The sequence below is a fragment of the Pteropus medius genome, unplaced genomic scaffold, assembly GCF_902729225.1.
Source record: "Pteropus medius unplaced genomic scaffold, Ma_sr-lr_union100, whole genome shotgun sequence".
NCBI classification, from domain to species: Eukaryota; Metazoa; Chordata; class Mammalia; order Chiroptera; family Pteropodidae; genus Pteropus; species Pteropus medius.
In genome coordinates this window covers 14,616,338-14,642,423 of record NW_024346062.1, presented here as the reverse complement: position 1 = coordinate 14,642,423, position 26,086 = coordinate 14,616,338, and the positions used below count along the sequence as shown (strand labels likewise).

General features: G+C 36.4%; 1 protein-coding gene across 1 annotated transcript in view; it reads right to left on the bottom strand.

Moving 5' to 3' along the window:
* Window positions 1-21,230, bottom strand: part of ERAP2 (endoplasmic reticulum aminopeptidase 2) — a 37,870-nt gene extending 16,640 nt beyond the window's left edge. The window contains exons 1-9 of the mRNA XM_039875167.1: window positions 21,000-21,230; window positions 18,343-19,039; window positions 14,696-14,834; window positions 11,036-11,170; window positions 9,300-9,420; window positions 7,240-7,394; window positions 4,283-4,396; window positions 2,685-2,816; window positions 2,325-2,456 (exon numbers count right to left, since the gene is read on the bottom strand). Of these exons, the coding sequence (XP_039731101.1) occupies window positions 2,325-2,456; window positions 2,685-2,816; window positions 4,283-4,396; window positions 7,240-7,394; window positions 9,300-9,420; window positions 11,036-11,170; window positions 14,696-14,834; window positions 18,343-18,899 (1,485 nt within the window). The 5' untranslated portion in view covers window positions 18,900-19,039; window positions 21,000-21,230. The remainder of the gene's footprint in view (window positions 1-2,324; window positions 2,457-2,684; window positions 2,817-4,282; window positions 4,397-7,239; window positions 7,395-9,299; window positions 9,421-11,035; window positions 11,171-14,695; window positions 14,835-18,342; window positions 19,040-20,999) is intronic.
* Between the last annotated feature and the right edge of the window lie 4,856 nt (window positions 21,231-26,086).

The following is a 26,086-nucleotide window of genomic DNA, read 5'->3' as shown; positions in this document are numbered from 1 at the left end:
TCCAAGTTGCTATTGACATGTATTGGAATTGACATATATGACACAATGCTGAGTAAGATATTTTCAGGAATTTATCATGTTCATACCAGTTTCATTTGGTATCAGAAGGGGGTCAACTAGAATTTAGGACCTTTAAGGGAAGGTTAGATAGGAGACTTTCCTGATAACTAGGAAGAAGCTATGATGTAATTGAAAGAATGAATACTGGATTTAGAGTTAGAAGACTCAAGTATTGACTCTATCACTCATGTAATATATGATTTTGAGCAAATCTCTCCTTTAGTATTATTTTTCCATCTGTAAAAATGAGGTAAGAATGCCTGCCTTACCTTCTTGGTGGTTATAAGCATGATGTGACAAACATTAACATAGGACTGTTCAACTTTTTTAGTTGGCCTAAAAAAATCCTCTTATTGTTGGCCAAATTTCTCCTTTAACCCTCCCTGCTACACACACACCCCCTACATACACCAGAGACAGTTTCTTCCTTGTTGAAGAAAGGCCAGGTTGATGTTTAAACACACACACACACACACACACACACACACACACACACACACACACCCACACACACGACACACGCACTCAATCATACATGAATAGCAAAGGAGAGAGGAAAAGAGAGGGAAGGGAGAGAAAAGCAATGTGAGCCTTGTTGGGAAGTGTAGGAGGACTTGTAGAGAGTGAGCATCTGCATATTCTGCAGGAGGTGATGGAAATGGATAAGGAGCATTTTTATAAATATTACTAAGGACTCTTAGTAATTCGATCCTTTTTATGATTTTCAAGAAATGTGAGTAAAAGATATGAGCCACCTCAAAAAACGTTTTAGTTTCTTTACTTTGTTTCTTTGACCACAAAGTGACATGCAGATGAGACCATGAGGGTCAAGATTTTACAAAAGCATACAAAAAAAATCAAATGAGATAATGCACATGAATTTTTTTAACTGTAAAGTGCTACACAAATATTGAACAATATTATTACTTTCTCTGGGACATAAGTACTTATAAAGAAAAGAGAAAGTCTTCTGTGTGCAATGGCACAGGGTTCTTTGGAGGCACAAGCTCTGCCAGCTTAATACTTTTATAAAAGATTTTATACTTGAAATATCCTGCAGTTGAAAATTTAAGAATTTTTTAGTGTATAAAGGGATTCTATCTTATTTATTTATTTATTTAGTTTTTATTTATTTATTTATCTATCTATCTATTTATTTATTTATTTATGACATTGGTTAACAAAATCCAGTAAGTTTCAGGTATACAATTTAACAGTAAGATACATATATATATTGTACTGTGTCTTCACCGCCCATAGTTAGATTGCTTTCTGTCACCACATATTTGACCCTTTTTACCCCATCTACCTCCCTTCTACCCCCTCCCTCAAGAATATTTTAATAATTATTAGAATCATTTTATCTGAGTTTCCTGTATGTTTTCTGCTTTGTCTTACCTATTATACTACATAAATCCCAATGACAAAGTTACCGTGTGTTCTTTAATCAGTCATTAACTGTTTATTAATCACAGTTAGACTATAGGATCAATAGTATGCTAGTTCAATGGCGTAAAAAGAAAGAATAGGCATGATTCTTGCTCTTAAGCAAATATTATTATTATTATTATTATTATTATTATTGTTATTATTGCATTGTTATTGGACCCATATAAACCAAGAAAAGAAAATGTCACTGTGTGGAACAGACACATAAATGCATTTCTAGTTATTTAGCAGAAAGGCACACCAGTAAGGGCTGAAGCAATCTGTGAAGAGGAAATGAAATCTCAGCTAGATCTCAAAAGATGGATAGCATTTAAATTGTTGGAAATAAGAAAGGGCATTTCAGGTAGTGAGATCATTAGAAGCAAAGATATGATGACAGAGATTGGGAAGGATTTCTTCCTGTGAAGGAGAAGGTGTGTCTCACTCAGTATAGAATACAAGCTGGGAAATAAATTTGAGCAAGTAGAGTTTACCCTTAAAATTTGGGCAGATTTGGTGTTATGTAATTAGGTGTTAGGAATTATAAAGTTATTACAAATTCTGGAAAATCGAGGATAAAGTGTACGGTTAATCATACAAAGAAAACTAAAGAGAAGGAGGTCAAGTATCAAACCCGTACAGCTAACCTAGTGTGGCATCCTGGTTTATCATGGTGTGAGAGGAAAAAGGTAGGTGCTGCCTTCTATGGATCCTGGCAGTGAGGCAATGGAATAAATATTTATTGATTGACAATATAACAATTTATAAATATTCATAATTAGCCTGTCACCTTATAAGCTTAACAACAGTCTATTGTAACCCAACACATGACTTACATTTGACAGACTGCTCCACAAATCATCATTCTTAGCATTTCTATAGCTGAACTTCTTTAAGTAGTGAATAATCCCTTTCTGAAATTTCTCCCCATTCAGGAAATCCTTGAGCATATTCAAAATGCAAGCTCCCTAAAAAAAGAAAAAGAAAAAATTTAAAGGAAAAGATAGTATGATATGTTTTTACAGGAAACCTTAATTTTATAGAACATGTATAATGTCTGAAAAATACGAAGCAAATAAAATAAAAAGTGAAACACGTGGCAGTAACCTGGCAGCAAAAACTTAACTTGTTGATCTTATGGACCTCCTCATATTTCTACTGAAAGCAGAGCTTCCACTGCCCACAGTATTTACTACCTTGTTGTAGGAAACTGTATCAAACATTTCCTGTATCTGAGTAGGAGTTTCTGCTTGATTGGAGATAGGATGGGATGAATTTAATGAATCTCTTGTAATTACTTCAAAACACACATTCGAAAAGTAGTCATCCTAAACAGAGGAGAAGAATTACTTTTTCAATTTCAATTTGACACTCTCAAAACAATAGAAAACATGCTAGGTTTAATAAGATATATATATATTTAATTTTATTAAATTTATTAGGATGCCATTGGTTAATAAAATTATATAGCTTTAAGTATATAATTCTATAATACATCACCTGTATATTGCATTGTGTATTCACTACCCAAAGTCAAATCTCCTTCCAATATTCTGAGAAATAAGTATTCAATCAATATTTCTTACAATTGATTATAAGTTTCTTTCTCTTTACATATTCCCCTTTCACCAATTCTCTCCTTCATAATAGTATAAATCCACATTCCCTTAGGCACTGCATGAATGTTTACCATGTACCAAGCCTTGGATACAGAACTAAAACTAATGGTTCCCATTTAGTGAATACTTGCTACATGCCAGGACCTGACATCCATCATCTACCAGGTTTTCAATACCCTGCATGTGAGATAGATGTATCACATGCCTTTTACTAGAGAGACTATATGAAGCTTTGAGATTAAAACACAGATTTAACACAGAGCAAATAAAATGACACTGACTTTAAATCCACGTCTGTCTATACTGTACTGAACCAATGCCTACCTCAAAGAGCTAATTAACCTGTACTAACCACCTTGCTAGGTGGTGTTCCGACCTACTTATGCCTGTGAAAAAAAGCATGTTTGAAGAAATCGTTTCACACATCTTGGGGAAGTAAATAGGTCCTTTGGAACTCCAAGAGGAGTGTGCCCCTAATCATGCCTAAACTCTGCACAGGACCTATAGACATGGGCATTGCCTTGTCCTACATTATTGTATGAGGACAGTGACATTCTTTTCTCTCACTCTCAATACACAGCTGTATACATGTGCTATTTGAGTTCTCTGTTCACAAATTTTTGGGTGAGGGATTTCTGTTATGAGCTGAATTGTGTGCTCCCTCCCGCCACTTATATGTTGAAGCCCTAGCCCTCACCACATCAGGATATGACTGTATTTGGAGATAAGGCCTTTAAAGAGGGGATTGAGTTAAAATGAGGCTGTTAGGGTGAGTTCTAATCCAATCTGGCCGGTGCCCTTATAAGAAGAGGAAATTTGGACAAAAGCATCAGAGACCACATAGAGAGAGAGAGAAAGAGAGAGAGAGAGAGAGAGAGAGAGAGAGAGAGAGAGACTATCTGTAAGCCCAGGAGAGAAGCCTCAGAAGAAACCAAGTCTACCAATACCTTGATTTCAAACCTCTAAATTTCTCTTTTTTAAGCTAGCCAGTCTGTGATATTTTGTCATGGCAGCCCTAGCAAACTAATACAGTCTGTTTCATACATCAAACAAAACACCACAGGCTCAAAAATACCATGCTATATTGTTTTCTCTTTAACACTCATTAAAAATTTTAACAGCAAATTGGTGATTCCTTAGGGTATATGGTATGACATACAAAACCGTGAACTTACAAATTGTAGCTCTGGATATGTAGCATTAACAGAGATAAGTTCCATGTATGTTGCAAAACCCTCATTGAGCCAAATGTCGTTCCACCATTCCATTGTAACCAGGTTGCCAAACCACTAGGAGGTAAAAACTCGATGTTATTGAAAGTTGAAAAAAAAATAGAAAATTGTTAATTATAGTAATTAGTATAATGGATGCTAACTCTTTCCTTTAGTTAAGGCCTTTCCTCTATCTTTGCTACCCTTTTCTCTGCACAGCTTCTTCCTGCTGCTGTCCTGGCCTTCTCGTCTTACCACATTTTTCTTGCTTCACTTTTCTTTGTGTCCTTATTGCCCTCAACTCTCCAACTTCCATTTTATTCTCCAAAGATTTCCTAGCTACTAGATTTAATATTAAAGAAGCAAATAAAAATATTTTGTAGAGGTAGTCTTTTCTTTCTTGCACAATAAGTAAAATCTCAGCTCATCCTTGATATATGGTGGTGATCTGAGGCAAAATATAAACCGAAATATCCTTGGTAAAGTTATCTCTTTATATTAAGTAGCAGGTATTTAAGAGAATCACAAGAATTCATTCAGGACTTGCAGATTGTTACATAATATTACTGATGAGCAAATTTTGTTGTTAACCTCTGCCCTAATTTATTCCCAGGAATTAACTTGGTCACTAAAGTGAATAAAGGTCCAAGATTTTAAATATAAATAAACAAAATAAAAAGGATGCATAAGGATAACCTAAATAGAAATTCACCTTTGACCTATATTTGTTCTATAACACCATTTTTAAATATTACTATTTTTTCATGTACTTTTACATTTAATTTATTTAGCCCATGTGCCCAATACCATGCATTGAGTTTATCTATTATAGGATTGCAATTTCCAGAAGGATAGGAAACTTAAAATAAGATTCAGAAGAGCCTTGTTACAGTTTAGAGCAGAATAGCTGTATCTGTAGCTTCTAGAAACTGAGCTCTGTTCCTTTTCTGATGAGCCTCAGATTATTTTGCAAGTGGACATCAATCTTCCCAAGGGCATCTATGAGAAGAGACAGAAGCTGTTTCCTCAAATTGAGAAGTGATAAAAATGAGAAATACAGGCTGAGCTGGTTCTGGTCACTTTTCCAGTTAGCAAGAATGGTTTATTCATTCATTCATTCATTCATTCATTCAGGGACTATCGAGAACCTATTATGTTCCTGGCACTGTGCCATATGTTAGAAATATATATGAATATAATACAGCTCCTGCCTCAATACAAATGATAGAGGTCAACCAGTAGACAGATAAATGCAAGAAAGCATTATTGATGACATGATTAATGGCTGTACAAGAGACAGAGAGGATTCCAGGAGGAAAGAATCAGTTCTGCTTGGAGAGTTTGTAGATTAGTTAAGAAATGATTCATTTCCTAAGACTTGCAAGTGGTCCTTAAGTATGTTGTGAGTGATGTGTGCTCTAGGCAGATCACGTAGTAGGAGTAAAAGCATAGAGGAGCAACACAACCTGGCATGTTCAGGAAATGGCAGGTAGTCTTGGATGGCTAAAGCTTAGGGTGATAGTAAGAGATGAGGCTGGAGAGGTGGAGAGAAGCTACATCATGGGGACCTCACATGCCTTGCTAATGGACCCTTGACCTACCCAGTTGGCACTGGGTGTCTTTGTCAGGGTTTTTAACAGAGGTGTGACCTGGTCATATGGAGACAAAACAGTCAAGGCAAAAACCACTGTGGCCTGCTGCTCTAGCCCTATACTCTACATCTCTATGAAAGAGAGGCTATTAAAGGAAGGCTCAGAGGCAGCACGGAGCTTCAGAGGTAGAGCTCTCCAATTTCCTGACGAACACTGGGTAGAAAGATTAGGAATTCCCAGGCAGTGTTAAGTACTTTAGATCTACCAGTGACTAATCATCAAAACCCCTAAGATGGGCCAGTGGGGAGATTCTAAACCAGAAGAGGCTGCCCATATGTTCTTATAGTACAATGCTGAGCATGGCTCCTGTGTAATTGGGTACTTAGTTCACTGTTTCAAAAAAGAAAAACAGAATTTATTATTATGGTGATGATAAATGGGAAAGGTAAAAATTAAAATTAAGAGACATTACCAGATTCTACAATGGCATGATATTTACCTACCTGGTGAAAGAGAATTTCTGGGACCCTTAATAATTCACTTTGTTACTGGGGATTTTCAGAACGGAAATAGAGTAGAAATCATCTCTGATATCTATAGTGCTAGTTTTACAGTTCCATATTTGCATGTAAGACAGTGTTGATAGATGGCACTTGGAAACCTTATCATGCAAGAAATGGTAGCAGTAGCAGTGGTTATTGTTGTCATCATTAATAACTAATACTTAGTGAGCCTACTATATGACAGGCACAGACACCTCTCTGTAATCCTCAAAACAGTTTCAAGAACCAGGAGCTACTATTAACTTAATTTTATAGATGAGGACTCTGAAGTTGAGAGAGTTAGGTATAGTGCCCAGGGCCAGCAGCCTGTGAATACTTAGACTGGAAGTACTGCATTATGTACTTGCATAATCATAGGTTCCAGCTGAAGGAAGGTTGATTTTGCCCTAGATTGGAATGTTACAGTTCTAGGGGATATAAGGAGAAATATTTTTAGTAGAAATCTCTATTTGGAGGGTTTCCAATTCTGTGCTTTATGTATATGCACAGTCCACACTATTCTTTACTAAAAGACATCTGAAGGCTTTACTTTGAAGAGTTGTGGAGACTATAATGACTGCTTCTTTTGTGATAAAATTCCTTTAGGAGTCCCATGGTCTACAGCTTGAGCCCTCTGCTACTTAACATATTATATTGGGTTTGATAATCCCTAAGGTCCCTTCTAGAGGTAAATGATATGATTTTATGTTGTTTCAGGAAGATTGGTAATGTGCTGTATAATGCTCTTTAGGACTGATACTAAGAGAATGTCACGAGTGCCAAGTACCTGGTGTGCCAGTTCATGGGCTATGACTCTGGTGACCCACAGTTTATCAGAAGTAGAAGAGGTCTTGGGATCAAAGAGCAGTGATGTCTCCCTATATGTGATGAGGCCCCAGTTTTCCATGGCTCCAGACGCAAAGTCAGGAATGGCAACTAGATCTAAAAAATAAGAAGAATCACACTTATCATTATGACTTCTACACCAGAACTGGGGTTTGTTTTCTCTTCAAATACATATGATGCTTTCAGTATATATAAACAGACTTTCTGAAAACATCAAGAATATCTTAACATTGACATGGTGTCTTGCAGTTGCAGTAAAAATAATCAGCACCCATATCAAGTATGATAAATTTTATCTATACAGTTTTGATTGTAGCTAAAGTAACCTTTTGATATTCGATCTTTTTTTTTTTTAAGTATTAGATTCTGAAAATACCATGGGTGTTTTACCGCTAAGAAAATAATTCATTTAAAAACACTAATATTGTATTTTATATTATTATACTGAAAAGTTTGAAAATAAAAAGTATTGAATAATTATGTTTGAGATCCATCAAAGGAAAATGAACTAATTCCTTCAAAAAGAGAAAGATACAGGATTTCAGTTTCAGGAGAACAAGATTGATATTTCCTCTACCTCTTAACAAAGTCTTAGGTGAGTAAAGTAAAACTTAATTATCTTTACAGAACTCAGGTATAATAAATATTAATTTATATTATATCCATGTACATCCTTTGCCAATGACTTCACATAGGTTAAAAAATTTCTGGCTAATATTTAATCTCGGAATTTTTTCTTTTATTCTGCCAGGACATTTTGGAAGAAGTACTGTTCAACTGAAAGGAAAGGTAATTTTTTTTTTTTAAGTTTGAAATAAACCAAGTCACTTGGTTTGTAATTGCATTGCCTAATTAACTAACTAATACTAGTTAACTCCAGTGTGTAAAAGCAAACATTTATAACAAAATAAAATACTAAATTGGCACCAATAAATATTAATATTAATTAGCATTTCAAATGTTGGAATGACTCCTTTTCTAAATACAGTGACGATTTTATGTTTTGGATTATTTCCCATGATTATGCTATGGATTATTTCCCATAGCCATTAGAGATGCTTATATCTGCTCTATTCTTAAGCTGCATGCTTCTTTTCAGTTAGTTTTGAAATACTTTTCATCTAATCTTCAAGGCCACATTTTTCAAGAACATGAAATTATCGATGGCTGTTATTTGATCTTTCCTCGACTTTTGACGTAGGACAGCAGTGGATTATGGGTAAACAGAATTTAGTAGATCTGTGCTAATGGGTATATAGAATTAGCATTCTAATAATACAGTGAGACTCAGGCACTATAGGAATAAGCACCTGGAGATGTCTTTTGATGGCCATTTTACCTTCTCTTTAAAAAATTCACATGGAGTTTGGGGGTGGAAAAAGAGACGAAGGATATAATAAGGAGTATTTCCTAACATCCCAAAGGAAAATAAATGTTTTGTCACTGTCAGAAGCTCTAAAGAGTAATCTATATGAGTTATAAAATTAAGTCATAGTTCTTATGTGTTCTGCAATATTATAAAAATCACAACTTTTAATATTTAAGATAGAAAATTAAAACCAAGAGAGACTATGTGTATTTTCTTAAATAAAGATCTACTGCTACCATATTCAAATTATCTATTTCCTCTAAATATTTTTTTAAAAATCTGTGCTATAATCTTTCTTCCAACCTCAATTGCACTATGGATAACAGATGAAGGGACAGTTTCAGCTGTTTATGTAAAGCTTTAGCAACTTTTATAAAGATTGCTGGTATAAACAAATATGGTATAGAAAAAATTATGCTCTAGAAAATTCATTCAACCAAATCTAATATGCAATGTAGCTATTTTAACATTAAACCTGATAATAGAGAAATGATCTATTATGTCTTCTCATAATTCTTTATTTTCTACACTCAAGGAAAAACTCAGAGGTACAAATTATTGCTTCTGGGGCTAAGTAAACTTCTGTGCTCATTTAAATCACATATAGACAATGATGTGGAGTTTTAACCTACCCAGTTTTGGGAGTGGATAGTTGATATCAAAGTAATTTTCATAAAAATCAAGTAGCTTCAACGATGCTTCCAAAGCATAATGGGTTTGACTCCACTTGTCTGGGGATGCATAGATGGACACCTGGAAATGTTGATCAGAAGTGGTTTTTGAATGATAGCTCCTTGGCACAACTCCATTCCTAACAACACTTACCCAAAGAAAGACAGACTGCATCTTTCAAGAAATTCCGTAAAATATTAAAGCAAACGTCAGTCTTGAGAATTGTAAACGATCCTGCATCTTCTGTTACAATTCATTCTCTAGGTGCTAATCTGTAAATTTCAAACTATATTGCCCATTATATTATGAGAGTCTACTTGAACTCATCACTATCATATACTCCAACATTTGAGAACTAGCTTTCCAAAATCATGACTACTAGCACAATTCAAATAAAACATAGTTTTATGAGGTAAGGACGTCTTCAAGAACTTACTGGATCCATCCCTTTCCCCATCTAGCTTACTTTAAATAATTACTCAAAAATGCCCAAATATGTTCACTGACTTCCTCCAAAGTGACTAGCCATTAAATGGAAAGAATAAAGTTCGATTCTGGTTTTCTTGGGCTTAAAGTTTAGTGCTACTTTCCTTTTGTGATCTGCTTGTATGTTCTGAATTAACTGATGTCATTTAGAACTTGTATAGGAAAGATATGTTAATGGCCACCGTGTTTTGGTGGCTTACCAGGCACCATACTAAATGCATACACGTAAACTCTAATTTAATTCATTCAACAACTTTATGAAGTAGCTGCTATTATCTTCATGGAGATTAAGTAACTTCATCCAAGGCACCCATATAAAATACTGTAGAGCTGGGATGTGAATCCAAGGAAGCTGACAGCAACCTGTCCTCTGAAGTGAAGTGCCATCTGACCTCTTACACACATTTATATCTATGCACATATAAACCTATGTGCAGAGATGCCACATATGTAAATAAATACATTGTTCATAATATATCTCTACATATCTGTAGGTATAGTATGTATATAAACTGTAATCATTTTATAGCTATATTTCATAAGCATTATTTTATAGTTCTTTGACTATGCTTTTATGTTGATCATTTGGTTCCTCAAGGTAAGGAGTTCTTTTTTTACTTTTATTTTTAATATCTCTACTGATCGGTTTGCAAAAATTTATAAAACAATTACTGGGTATTATAAATTTTTTCAAATAACAGAGACTCTAGAAATTATGAATACCTTTTTTCACTGAGGAAAAAAGTTATAGGAAACAACTGGAAACAATGTGAAAATCTAAAAATAAGGTGCTCATTAAAAAATCCTTATGGTACCTCCATGCAGCATAGTGTTATACAATTATTAATATAGTATTATAGGAAAATATTTAGTGACATTTGATTTTTATTACATATTATGGTAAAAATTAAGTTAAAATAGTCATATATTATTTTGTAAAAAGTATATATATACAGTATATACCATTTCTTTAAATACTGTCATACTGACATGCATAGAAAAATATTTAGAAGATAAATGTTAATATTATGAGTAATTATTTCTTGGTAATAGGATTACAAGTAATCTATTTTATTTTTTACCTATCATTAGTTTGTAAAATAAACATGATACTTTGATAATAAGGAAAAAAGCTTAAGAAAATAAAGAAAAACTCATTGTCCTCTGGAAGCTATCCTGGGCTATGTACAAAATTAGATCTCAGTCTCACCTTAATCCCTGATGAGGTTGTCCCACTCACAAACTTGAAATCACAAACTATGTAGGCTACAAGGTATGTACTCATTTTTACAGTAGTTTCAAAATGATCTTCCAAGAGGCCTCCTTCAAGTTCAATTGTCTTAACCTACAGGAAAGAAAAGAATCAGTATTTGAAAACTGGAGTATTTTACAACAATGCCTATGACCTAAGCCAGGTACATTAGAGGAAAGCCTGACATTCTGAAGGACACTTGATGTCCTTATAGGAGATCAATGGCCTCTCATAATATTCTGTAGCCTCTCCTCCCTTGATTTCTTTTATTCCCAGACTTCCTTGAAGACACAATGGACTACTTTTGGAATCTAAAAATTATGCCAAATCTTATTTTGTTGCTTGAAAGCATAAAAGCATTTTAGATGTTTCTACCTTCTTGAAATGCAATAATTTCCAAATTGGCATAAATTTAAGTTCTGCACTTCTAAGGAAAAAAATACCAGACAATAACTCCTTTCTTTTTGTTATATAATAAACAAACCTCTGTTGCAGAAGGAAACAAGAAGCAAAACTGTGCTAGATGCTTTGCATTATCTTTTAATCCTCTTATTATTTGTATGTGAGGTAGGTGTTATTTCACAGGTGAGGAAACAGAGTCTATGAAATGGTAACTGAATTATCCAAGATCACACGTTGAGTTCTATGGCAAGACCAAGATGTGGATGCGACCATATGACTCTAAAGACGTTGCTCATTCTTTCACTCAGTGTGTGACAGCTTGAGTCATAGTCTTATTTTTATCTTTGCTTCATTGATTCAGCAATGAAAGCAGTCAGGCCAAGGAGGTCATTAGTAATTTAAGCTTCTGCCTATGTTCTGAGGAAGCAAAAATTTTAAGCCTACAGACTTGTCAGCTGCATCTATCAAATTCACTGAATAATTACTGAATTTTATCTTCATTTGCTCTGGATAGCTTGTCCCAGAGATGATCTCCACCATTATACAACACCCCTAAATACTGAATGGATCAGATATGGTAACCTGAAAATACCACTTTCTTCAAAGTGATAATAACTCTTAGACTAGCTTGCTCCTACCCTGTCTACCCACCTTTCCAAGGTGTCAGGCTTGTGGCAGAGCTAACTACAGTTTCTAGAGCATGTTTTATGTGTTTGGTTAAGATTTCAGTTTGCTTTGGCGAGAGATAATAGTTTGAAATATTACCATAAAGTGCCTAGTCTATTTCGATGACAAATATTTTTGCTATTAAATTCTGTAGAATTTATATGGATTTCTATCAAAAAAATCAATTTGTAAGTTCCAATAAAGCAGAAGACACTGACCAAATACTCTAAGAAAGTTAGCAATATATATAGGGCTGTAAATTTTACCTCTGTCCAGCAAATTAATTTTGCCCAACAATAATCTTTTTATTTATGAGCCTGATTCAACCACAGTTCTATGGGTACATACTCCTAGCAGAAGAGAGGGTTATGGTGGGGCCCGGGGAGAGGGCATTATGGTTGCAGTCTTCTGACCAAACTCCAAAACCATTTAGTCAAGTGGGTGAAGGGGTGAGGGGAAAAAGAGGCAAGGCTGTAGTATTATGGGGAAATGAGAGTCTGTGACACTAGACAGCTGGTGGCAGAGATGGTTAGGAGACAGATGGGCATTCCCTCTGATCTACATCCCCCTTTCGCCCCCCACCGCCCAGGATAAAAATGAAGCCCTTGGAGGCTAAATTTTGTTCAGGAACCTGGAGCAACCTTTGTAGACTAACAGTGCCTTAAATTGAGGTGTATAGGTTGTTAGCGTAAGTTCATCCAGGATGGTGATATAAGGTCCAAGTATAAAACACTTGTTGCTAGTTAAAGATTTCACTGTTTTCTTAATATTGACAGGACTCTACTTGCACATAGCAAGTGTTGCCAGCAGGTATATTTTCCTTTAAAGAATTAAGAGGACAAAGACGTGCCCAAAAGATATGCTGTCTCTACTAGTACTTGGCTGGCCACCTCACTTCTCTTAATTTTGTATTCTTAACTTAAAAAATTGAGAACTTAGTATGTGTTGCTTCACCCCACCAGTCCATAACCCATCTTAAGTGCTGCAGCTATTATCCAGAGAGCATGATTGTAGCATTAGTTCAGTTTTCCTGTTTTGGCCAGCCTTGAAAGCCCGGCTGGGTATGTAAATGAGAAGCGGACGGCTAGGCCAGTATTTGCTAATAACAGTGTGATCCAGACAACTGGTCTGGTCAACTGAGGCAATACAAAGATTCAAAGTTCGTATAAAGTATTTGCGAAGTGTTCACTTATTTTTTCTAAATATGAGAAGTATTGGAGGTTTCTAAAGATAGAAATTTAAATTCTAATATAACAAAATGTCAATTTATGTTTGCATCTCATTTTAATTAAAAGGCTTTATGAACTGTATTTTCACTTTACCCTCCATGATTATTCATATGAACAATTCTATTAATAAAGAGCTGCCAGGAAAGGGACTGAACTACTCTTAAATGAACATGCTATTGAAGAGAAGACTTTGAGTTAAGGTAGCAGATCGTTTTTACCTAAAAATGAGAGGGACAATTAAATTGCTATCTTTACAGTATTCGAAAAACTGTGGGATATGTGTCACATAGAATGTTGTCACTTTCCCCCTTGATCTGCTCTGCCAGTGTTTCAGAGCAAATATTGTTTCTAACATTAAACAGAAATCTGAGGGAATTCAGTGTCTAGCTTATCAACTCATTTCTCCCTTTCATCCACGGAGGCAAGTCACTGTGCAGGGTAGAGAGGAAAAGCAGGTAGGGCCACTTGCCGGCTTACTGTGACCCGGCTGCTTTCTGTGCTGCTCCTCCTACCGAAGCGCTTTCAGAAGAGACTCTATTTTTGTCCTACTTTCCAAGCAACAGTGGAGAAATGGTTTACATTTTGTTCAACAGCACAAATGGTAAGCACATCATTAGTGAGGAAATATTAAATGAAGTTCAGGGTCTACTGTATCTTTCAGAGTCTCCGCATTTTGAATATAAATGTGAGCCAAATAAAAGTGTTCAAAGATCTCTTCCAATTAAAAAAAAGTATATAACCACAATAAATAATTTTTATAAATAATTTTAAGAACTACTTATGGAACTTAAAAAAATAAAAAGGATTTCTTCTTTCCAGTACGGAAGGCCAGATCAGAAATTCCAGGGGGGCCCTTATCCCTCCTAATTTGGTCCCTGGACTCGTAGCAGTGGCATCACCTGGGAGCTTGTTAAAAAGGCAGAATTTTGGGCCTCACCCCAAGACTGACTGAATCAGAACCTAAATTTTAACAGAGTCCTAAGATGACTCATCTAAACATTAAAGTTTGAGAAGTGCTGCTCTATATGATTTCATCGTTGGCCAAGTACCCCTGATTTAAAAGAATAATGTTTCCATATAAACACAAAGAAACTCTAAATCTCTTTAAAAAACAAAACAAAACAAAACCTCTTGTGTGACAATTCCCCAGAGTGATGTTAAAAAATCTAGAAGGATTAAGTTTGTTACATACTATGTAGATAGATAAAACAAAGTAATAGCTTAAGTCCTGAAAACAAAGGAAATATTTTTAAAAATAACACAACGAAGACCAAAGCTCAACTGGAGAATGATTCTCCAATGTTTCTGAAAGTGGCAGTACCTTTGGCATGTTGGATAGTGCAATGTGTCCACTTTCTCTTCTTATCTTGATTGAAAAGTTGGCTTTGAACGAAGGTTCATCAAAGCAAGGGAAAGCCATTCGTGCATCAGTTGGCTCAAAATCTGTTACTGCAACTGTTCTGTGAAAAGAAGAAGTACCCCCAGCCAAAATACACAAGTGAAACCAAGAAAAGAAATAAATGTGTACCTTCAGAACACAGCTTATCAAACCTAGAGGTGACATACTTGATGTCTCACACTATAATCTTAGAGAATTCAGGCTTCCTTTTTGAAAAAAATAAAAAAGGTAAAATTTTGTTTAATAGCTGCCAACTGGGAATAATGCACGACGATGGGCACTCTACTTATATGATCGTCATACTCATCACAGACGTGAATATTAAGGCTCAGAGAATTGGAGTGATCTTTCCAGGATCCTTAGCTAGTATGGCTGAGGTAGGCATGCATGCCCAGTCAATTTCAGGTCAAAACTGATCAGGAAATTAGTGGGGACCTCAATCAGATGTCTGAACAATTGTGTATATGGGAAATGTCTTAGGGTATGTTCCTAGGAAGCAGACCCTGATTCATTCAGAACAGGCTACCAAGAGAAAAGGGAATGAGAGAAGCAAAACAGGGAAGAGGAGGAAGCCAGATCAGGTCCCAGCTTCAGCCTGTTTCCCAGGGGGCTCTGGAATAGAAGCCCCATCTTCAAATTTTCCTCTACTGCAAGCAAGAAACTGAGTTTTCATATTCCTATATCATGGTTGGCTAGGGGTCTCCATGGGGGACCTAAGACCCAAAACAATTCTAGCTCCCCCTACCTACTGGCACAGCAGCTCCAGTCTTTAGACTATAAGAGGTAGATAGATACTCTGACAAATCTCTATATCACATCACCTTACTACTGCCTAAAATAGTATAACTACAGGTTTATCATTTGGATTTAAAACTTCAATTATAAAGCACAGCTGGAGAGCAGATTTTGATTGGAGAAGAAGGGGAGAATAGGAAATCTCAAGGGTCAGAAAAAGGGTGAGAAAAGACAGGAGGGAAAAAAGAGAAGCTGTCAGGATAATTTTTCTTCTATTTGCTTTATTCCTGTAATTCAGACTGGAAAAACGAGGCTGAGAATCTAAATGATTTGCTTGGGGCCTCAGGGTTTTATTTGGATTTTGGTAACAGGTGCTGCAAATGTAAAGGAATTCCAAGTGGCTGGAGTAGTTTTCACTAACAAGAAATTTTGATTATAGTAAGTCTATATGGAAAAGCAAGAAAATTAAGATTTTCTTTGCTACTTAAACATGATTAATTTTATTTCCACATGCAATGTAGTGACTTCCTATTTCTCAAAGAACTATTGTTGACTTAATTATTTTTGTATTTTAGGTTTAGTTGCCCGTGTGTGTGTGTGTGTGTGTGTGTGTGCAGCAGAGAGAGAGAGAGAGAGAGAGAGAGAGAGAGATAAGATTCTGTTGATATTGTCTCTTAAATAATCCTACATGTTAGACCTACTAGTATGAGGATGAGGAAAGCTGACTAATTAATCATAACAAGAGTCAAAAATAGCCTGCAGCTAATCATGAGAGGCATGCTGGAAGTCCTCCAGCTCTTACACCCAAAAATCTCCCCCTCGAGTCTCCCACATCTCCAAAACGATGTCTTTAAAAAGTATTTCCTTTGAGTAGAGACTTTGTGACTTGAAAAAAATGAAAAGAAAGTCAGGACTGGTCACATAGTGCCTTAGAGAGAAGAAGTTGAAAAGTTTTCTATTCAGTACTATGCTGGACCTGAGAACAGGCCCCATAGAATTGAAACTGCAATGAGGGGGAAAGAGATGGGATTGGGGAAGGGCTGTTTTAAGTGGACTGCTGGGGCTGAGGGGTGTGTTCGTGAGCCCCAAGCCGGCAGTACCTAAGGTGGGGAAGGAAAGAGGAGGTATGTAGCAGGCGCTGCTAAAGTTGCCTACTAACATTTATTCCCCTTCTGCAGTTCCAGTGGCATCCTGGTTTTGTTCAGGAAAACAATGTATCCAGATAAACAAATACTTCTTTAAACTCCCTTGCAGCTTGATGTGTTGGACTAGTTGTGATCTAGTTGAAGTCATTGGGTGGGAAAGCTTTGTACAAGGAGTCAGACTCAGCTGAAATATTTCCTTTTGCCTTTTTCTCTCCCCCTTTTTCTTGCCTGGAATGTGAACTTGATGCCTAGAGGTACAAAAAATCATGGCTGAGCAGAAAGATACAAAGAGCCTGAGTCCTGGATAACACTGAGAAGCATTGTAGCAAGCCTGCACTGCCCTGCTCCTGGACTTGCTGTTGCATAAGAAAAATGACTCCGTGTGTGTTAAGCCATCGTGTTTGGGTTTTTTCTAACTGGCAATTGAATACAACTGATAAAAGATGGAATAGCCCTGAAAGCAGGACTCTCTTCCTTCCCAGATGGTCCTTAGCACTGCACAACCAAATCATCCACTCTGATTCCTCTCTTTCTCTCACTTCACAAAACCAATATGTCAGCAAATTCTGCCTGTTTTATCCTCCAAAAGAAATGCCAAGTTCAATCACTTCATTCGACAAGCACCACCACTAGCGACACTAGCCATAATCATGTCTTGTCTGAACTGTTGCAATGATTCCTAAATGATTACTCTTCTAATTTTTCCTCTGTATATCAGATCCTCAACATACACTTGGTCTTTATAAACACAGATCTGGTCAAAGCATTTCAATGACTTCCCGTTGCACTTGAGTAAAAGCCTACACTCCTTGCAAGAGGCTTTAAGTCTCTGCATGATCTGATCTCTTTAAACTACTTCTGTCTCTTGCTCATGCTCTTCAAGCCACACTGACCTTTTTATCTCAATTGGTCCTGCCTTACAGCCTTTGCGCTTGCTGCTTCCTTTGCTGGGGACACTTTGTCCTAAGATGTCCTCATGATTGTCTCTTTAAAAAAGAAAAAGTTAGGTCTCAGTTTAAACACACCTCCTTGACACGGACTTCACTGACATCTCAGCTAAATTAGTGCCAATCTCCAGCTACATTTACTCTCTATTACAGCACCTTTTTTCTATTTCCTTCATAGCATTTATTATTTACCTTGTCCAAATCTCACCATTACTCATTCAAAGTGTAGAACAGTGCCAGGCACATAGTATATGCTCAATAAATGTGAGCTGATTTAATAGACCATGTTTCTCAGTTCTCCAAACATACTTGTTCCTGCCTCCTAGATTTGAGTGATGCTATTTCCTGGGCCACCTACATACTTTCATTTCCTCTTAACCCAAATCTCACATTTTCTCTGGTCTCAGATCAAGGCTCATCTCCTTTGAGAAGCCTTCCCTATTTTAGCTCTCTCTGCATTGACCATCCATTTTTAGAGCACACAAACATGTCTGTCTTATCACACTCACATACTGGCCTCTCCTCCAAGTTATTCTCCCTTCAGCTGTTTATGCCTCTGCATGCTGTCTTCCCAGGTTGACTGTGACTTTCCTAAAAAATGATGGAGCTTTTCCTTCTTCCTAGTTTGCCACAGTTTATTGGGCTTTTAATAAGCGACTGCTGAAGCATGCTCCTGGCAAAGAGATGTAACACATAAGGAAAATATCACGAGAGACTGTAAACAGCTGGAACAATGTCTTACCTTGTTTCACCACCAAGAGTTCTGTATGTGCTTTTATAAAACCCTTCAAAATTATCAGCTAGCTTGGCCTGGAAGTCAATTGCCACATGGTATCTCAGGTCAGCCATGAGTTTCTCTGGAACCAGCAGTGCAATTTGTTGATAAGCAGGATAACTCAAAACATTTAGCTTTTTCCCGGGTTTCCTGTATCTCAAATCTTCCTCTGAATGAAGGATGGCATTCATGATTTCAAGATCTTTGCTGTGCAAGATGATAAATTCAGTGGCATCTCTGACTAAGACTTCGATCATCTCAGATGCAACAAAGTCCAGGGAGGTGAGATTTGGATGGACTAAAAGGTCATAGTGGAGGGGAATGACCATCTTGGGGAGCCTTAGCTCATGCCAAGGAAATGGTTCCCCATTCGTGGCTACTGGGAAAGCCCCAGGGTCCTTATTGAACTGGTCACTAGATGGCATTGAGAACTGAGAACAAATACATATTTTAAGCAGGATGATTGCTGAGCAGTAAAGTCCTATGGGAATACTAAACATTTGTTTTCTGAGTAGATTAACCATTGCAGAAGAATGGAATACTTAATCTATTCTCCAGGAAACAAGTTACTGTCCAGGCTAAATCTCATAGTTCTTCATAGCACCGTACTGGCTCCAGCGATGTCTCACAGGATCTGAACAATGTTTTAATGAACTGATTTAATCTAAAAGAAAAGAAAAAAACATTTACTGCATAAAGGAAAAGATTTCAACTTGTAAATATAAAATTAAGAAAAAAATAAGATGTATGTGAATGGGGAAAACATGCTCTCTGTAAGAATCAGGCCAAATATCCACAAAATAAAGTGGAAATTGAGCTATCATGTGGTTATTACACATAAAAATTCTTTAGAGCTCAAATGAAAGAATTCTGCCTTAAAATTGTATGTAACAAATCCCCTCTATTACTGTGCAATGAGTAGAAGGAAAGAGTGTAAATTCATCACATGTTGAATGTTTCTAACATTTGGCTGCATCATTCTAAGAGTATCCTGAGCACCTGAAAGTGAACTGCATAGTTATCTCTATTTTTGTCTTAATAAGTCACAAATAATACTCCATATTCTTTGTATACAAGATATTATTATCATTAATGGCATCAAACTTTACCTCTTTCAATAAATAACATCATCTGAATGGCCTTATTATCGCTACTGGTATAAAGGATGCTGGTCAAGCTAGATGTTTATCTTCAGATTATTTCTAATATATTAAAAGCTATGGAAATAAAATTTGTGTTTATAACTTTCTGAGGATATTTAAAAAATTATTTTGGTCCTCTTCACCTTAGGCTACCTTTGAAAACATGACTTAAACTGAATTCACTGCCTCTGTAAATAGAACCAAGATGATTTCTTCTTATTAGAAGGTAAAGCTACCAAACATATGAGATTAGGGCAAATGATATAGTTAATATAGGTGAGTCGACTCTGACTCCCACCCTGCCACCTGCCTCTACCTATCTCCTCCCTGCTCCAACTTAAACCCATGAATAGTTTCCTTTCCTCTTTTTTTTTATCATTAACAAGTTCTTCAGAATTAATTATCTGAACAATTACTTCAATTTTCCAATTTGCAATATTAATACAGATCAACAGGTATTGTTAAAGGACCACAGAAAAATAAGCATAAAATAATTGTTAAATAATGATATTTCCCTCTTTCTTAGACAAGCATGAAATTATGGCTACCAAATCTCAATGTTTTAGGAACCTCTGATACATAAAACTAAAATTGGTCTATTAGCTCGAATTTCTGATGGTTTGAAAAATGAAATTGCTTATTTGTTAGGTCCTGGGCTTGGGAATCAGAGTGCCTGGTTTCCAATACTAGCTCATCCACACCTGATTTTTTTGAGCATTAGTTTTCTGACCTATAAAATAATGTAATAATTATACCACTCTCACAATGAAAGGCTTAAATGAAATAATTCGTGTGAAGAATTAGGCACAGAACAGGAACTAGCATATAGCAAGCATGTAATGAATGTTAAATATTACATTATTGTAGTTATTACTACTTGCATTCTCTTGCCTAAATTTGGAAGTATTTCTGTCCGAACTTGTAGCAGACACACCCCAAGAAAAGTGTATATATATATATTTTTTATAAGAATGAAAAGTAAAGGCCTTGATATTCATTCACAAGAGCCTTTAACTTTAGAACCAGTAAGGACTTTAAAGGCCAGATAAGGAAACCGAGGGGGAGTAACTTTCCCAAAATCACACAGGAAGTTTGAAGCAGAGTCGGGACTAAAATGTAGTTCTTTGACCCTTGATCTAGGGGACTTTTCCAACATGCTACACTGTCCCTTCAGTGACACCGCAATAAACAAAACATCCTGGGATTGAAGGCCCAAGAATTGCAGCAAACATTTGGGAAAGGCTAAAAGATTTCCAAAATAGAGAGAGTCGGTTAAGCAGAATGATTTTTAAGTCAAGTCTCATCTTTAACTGCACACACTTTTTAATACAGTAATGTCAGATTCACTCCCTTTCTCCAGAGCCTCACTTTCGATTACCAGACTTCCTCAATACAGCAGTTTTACAGCTTAAGTTATAGCCATTATTCTCACCGAAAATTTTTAATTTAAAGATAAATTCAAGAGAAATGTTAATGTGTTACCTTCATCCACGCTGTTGCAGCTTTGAATGGAGGGGAATGCATTTTTGCTTTCACTTTCTGTTTGGTAAGGCTCAGAACTTTGCATACTTCCTGATTATAGCACTAGCTGGTTCATTATCACGTAGGTATAAATAAAGCTTAGCACAAAAGGTTTAGTTGAGGAAGCACAAGAAACCAACAAGTGGCTTCAGAGTAAAAGCCACACCATGGCAAGTCAGTAAATGCCAGACCAGCATTTCAGTAGCTGCCACTCCTGATGTTCTATCTTTCCCCTTCCTTATCCTCATGTGTAAAACCTCAGAAGCTTGTGTTTTAGTGCCAAGTTATTTTAAGACATAGTCTTGAATCCTTCACTACACTGTGCCCTTATTGCAATTCAGTGTGACCTCTGTCCATCCACTCTTGAAAAAGTAACTCCAAGACTACCGATGGCCTCCCAGTCAGCTTCTACAGCTTATCAGAGGAGAGCATCCTTAGCTTTTCCATGTCTGTAACTTCTTGCATCTTGGACATAAAGGAATTGTACCTCACCCCTGTCTTTCCATTTCTTTTTATCCACCAGGTTGAGTTGGTGTCTTCTTTCACACCTTAAATATGGACCTTCCACCTCTGCCCTCTGCTCTTTACTTTTTCTCTCGAAGAATATGTTCAAGTGCAGATATTTCTCATTTATCCTCATTTATCCCACATTTCTCTCTCCTAATTTCTCCTTCCAGGGCACTGCTGATGCAATTCCAGCAGCCTGATGGACTGTGTTTACATGGATGAGCTGCTGACATTTCAATGTCTTCTTTCCCCAGATCAGCGTATTTTGCTTTAACTTCATCTGCTTCAAGCCTTCCTCCATGAGCTATGATTGGACCATATAATTACTCGATTCTGCACCAGTTTCTTACTAAGTCCTGTTAGTTCTTTTTTATTCTCCTTTTATCCAGCTTTAAAAAAATTCCCATAGTCATTAGAGTAGTCCAAGTCCTCATCACTCCTCACAATGACCTTCAAACAAGTCTTGCTGCATTCTCAAGGCTTAACCCTGCAGGTAATTTGCATGGTACCAGCAAATCCATCTTTTCCACTGCTGCTTGATCATGCCACTCCCCGGCTCAAAGTCTTTCCAAGGGTCTCCTCTGTGCACACAGAGAAGCAGATCCTGTGTGGAGACTGTGGACTGCAAACTGGCAGTATATGTGCCCCATGAACCCTCTCATGCTCTATCTTGTTGTTTTGTTTAGATCCTAGTTTCTTAAAGGGAAATGCATCCATACACATGTTGTTCTCGAATGAAATTCGTAAGCATGGCTTTTATTGTTTTACAGACTCTTTTTCATACACTGGTGTCACATGCCTTGCACTGCTGTACCATTTGAGTTTGCAAACTGTGCTTTGGCTCAACATTCAAATGCTCCCATGATCAGGTCTTAGTTAATTCTCAAGTTTTAATTCCTTTTCTATTTCTATATTTTATTATTTCAAACTAGATAAACAACTCAATAAAGAAGAAGTAGCAAAAAGGAGAAAAGTAGCCAATACGTATGGCCAGGGACACAAGACTGAGTGAGGTCCCTTAGAATGGCATTTTGTGAAGTTACAGGGGCACCATGGAGTGGATGGGAAATGGGTGAGTGGGGAAAAGGGGACAAAGGAGAGGAAGCCAATTCTTAGGAATCTAATTCTGCAGCAGGAGAGGGGAAAGATAAAGGAGGTGTAGGAAGCTAGGTGTAGCTCTGCAACATTCCTTGTCACAAGACCCAGCCTGGCTGTGAGTGTGTCTGTGTCTGTGTGTTTGTGAGTTCTCAGAATTCTCTCCTGCCCTTTAGAACAGAAGTGATGGCGGAGAATGAGGAAACAGAGCGATCGAATTGAGCTATAGAATCATAGCAGAAAAAGTAGGAGAGGATCCAGGTGACTTCATAACTTATTATTTAAAACTGTTTCTCACCAAAGGGATTTCCAATTTTTTTTTTCCTGATAAGAGAATAAATTTTGAGATGTTCATTGCTTAAGGAATTTACATGTCTCACTCTTTTGCTTCATCCTGGTATTCTGAACTGTTTCTGGCTCAGAAAGACTCCCCTTATTGGTTTCCATCTAAAACAGTAGCACTCTTCCCTAAATCTACCCCTACCGTCACCCAGTGTCTATCTCCTTAGCCTGCTTTGTTTTTTACTTCTTAGCACTTACCGATTCCTGATACTTCACTATGTCTTTATTTATGTATCTATCTCCCACTAGAACATAAACTCCTTGCTGGTGGGGAATTTGTCTGCTTTGCTCACCACCAAGTGCTTATATCCTAGAGGAGCGCCTGGCATATAAGAGAACTCTCAAAAATATTTGCTGAATGGGTGAATGAATTTTCAATATTTTAAGCTTTTTCTTTTTTTCTTTTTAGATTTTCCTACACTTGCTCCATACTTCAGGCTAATCAGAGCAATTTTCATTTCCAGGTGAGCCTCGCATTTCTTCATCTTTACTGAGGTTGCCACTCTATGTGCAATAAATCTCTCTCAGTGTCCCCCCTGTGTAAACCTACCATCACAAGGCAAATGTCTCCTTCAGGAAGCCACCTTGGAAATGACACGTGCTTCCTTTCCAATCCTTAACTGTAGGTATTTGTTTAGTCATTTATCCTGGTCCATACCTTATGCTAACATGTTTATGCTTTATATTCTTCCTTAAATTATCAATTCCTGAAGGCTAGGTACCAAACACCAGGCCTTCACCTCTTTCCGGCACTTCTCAGAGCGTTGTGCACCTCATAGGCCCTGAGCAAACAGGCAAGAATGAATGAATTAAAATAAATTTTCCAAAAAGTTAAAACTGACTTATTTGATAAAATGTTCAAAGATTTTTACTAATTTTAATGGAAATAGTTCTCAAATATTTTCATCTCCTTTGGGTGTTCTCTACAGATTTAAATTTTAGTGACTCAAGTTTATTTTATTACAAACAGTTCAGAATTGAACTTAAAGTTGTCTTCTTAATATTGGTCACTTCTTCATCTCTAAATTAGAAGCAATAATACTTTCTTTAATTATTATAGAGGATTATTATCAATCTCAGAATGAATTTGAGATATTACATATGTGAAAACAGTTTGTAAATGTATTATAAACTTTAAAGTTGTTTACATGTATTGGTTTCCTCTACATGAATAATCATCACTAATTATTATGCTACGTTGTAATAAAATGCTGCTCTTGAGGCATATGAGATATAATAAATAACCCCATGTTACTGTATATTTTTGAATTCCGTGGGTACTATACAAAGTTTATTCCAGTTTCTCCATTATTATCAAATGTGTATTTACTTTCTGCTGTTACCTCAACTAGTCCCAATCACTACCCTAGAGCTTTTTTAAGATCGTTCCTTCTAATGTGCTGCAAGCTGACAAATTAGCAAACAAATCTAGTTGGACAAGATTTCAGGCACTCAGATACCTTAAAATTTATTTCCTAATGCATGTGGTGGTAGCATTGCAGGTGGTGAGATTTCAAGATAAACAAAATGATAAATAGCCTCCTAACAAATTAAACATTACTGAATCTCCTTCTCCCTTTTTGCTATTGAATTTATCCTCTTAATATAAGCATGATTGCCTTTGTCCCTGCCAGATGCTATCATTCTGAATACCCTGCTAGCTTACAGTTTTAGAAACCACTTCCTCTTCTTTTTTTTCCCATTCCTTTTCAAAAGGATCTCTAAAAATCTATTAAAAGTATTTCACAGAATTATTGCTAAGCTTCTGTACATTTTCAAATAAAATAGAGGCAGAGTCTATAATATGGTTTAAATTTTTTTTTAATAAAAAAAGTAAATTTCTGAAAGTACAAAGACCCAGGTCCTATGCAAAATATGGCAGGGGGTAGAACTCACCCAGCAAATGCATTCTATAGCTCCTTTTAAACTCATTCAGTTTCAGCAGAAAGTTAAAACAATATAATGTCAGAATTTTAAGTCAGTAACTGACAGGAAGATGGTTTTTCAAACATTGATATCTTCAGCATGGCTTCCACAACATTCGCTAAAAATAAAAACAGATGAATGCAACAATAAAAATCTCAGATTGTTAATGTAGGACAAAATATTAAGCAAACCTAGCATTAGACAACTGAAATTGTAACCTACCACATTTAAAAAATTTATTTCATAGTTAAATGAAAAATTCTGGAGCTTCTGTCATTTTCCAATTAAAGGTTACTTATATAACTGGTGACACTTTCTCAAACAGAAAAAAATGGTTACGAAATAAATCAGAATGATTCTGAACTTGTTAAATACTTTATCTTGAAGGGAAATTTTTATGCTTCCAACTGATAAAACAGGCTGATTAAACTGAATGGGTATTACTTGGCTTCCCATTACTGTAAGATTTAGCTTAAAAGTCTGTAAGAACTTCCACTCTGGCCAAGATAGGGTAGGGATTGGGATTTATCTTCTCACTTGAAACAACCAGAACAATGGACAAAAGACTGTGTAAGGCCAGGAAAATCAGGCATCTGAAGGCAGCGATCTCTGAAGAGAGAAATGTTGAGTGAGCTAATCCCTAACTCTTACCTAGGAGGAAATAGAGGCTTTCTCTTTCTGCTGATGTCTCTTGTCTGAAGCCAATACTTGCTATAAAACTAGTCAGTGTAAGTAGGGGACGGTGGGTATATCTTTTTAAACAAAGAGTTACTAACAGGAGAAGTCATGGGTTATACTCTTAAGGCCATTTATGAGCATTTTAACACTTAGCTCTCTGAATTTCACTGAAATTAGCAAAATAGACTGGTCGCTTTACTCTCAGAACAAAGCAACTTTGAGCAACCTTAAGATAAGGATTTCAAATTTCACACCAGTGTCATCTGATGACCGAATAGAACAAATTCTCCTGAAAGGAGAGCAAAAGTATTGGGAGCTTCATCTAGTGGTGACAAGTTTAACTGCAAAGAGTCATGTGTCACAGGACTAGCCCTTTATGCAAACACACATCCTATGGCAAATCATACAAATCTCAAAAGCAATTAGACACGTTCGTGTAATACACAACCCAGACCTAAGATAATCCAATTTATAGGTAGGCTTAGATGTCTGATATGTAA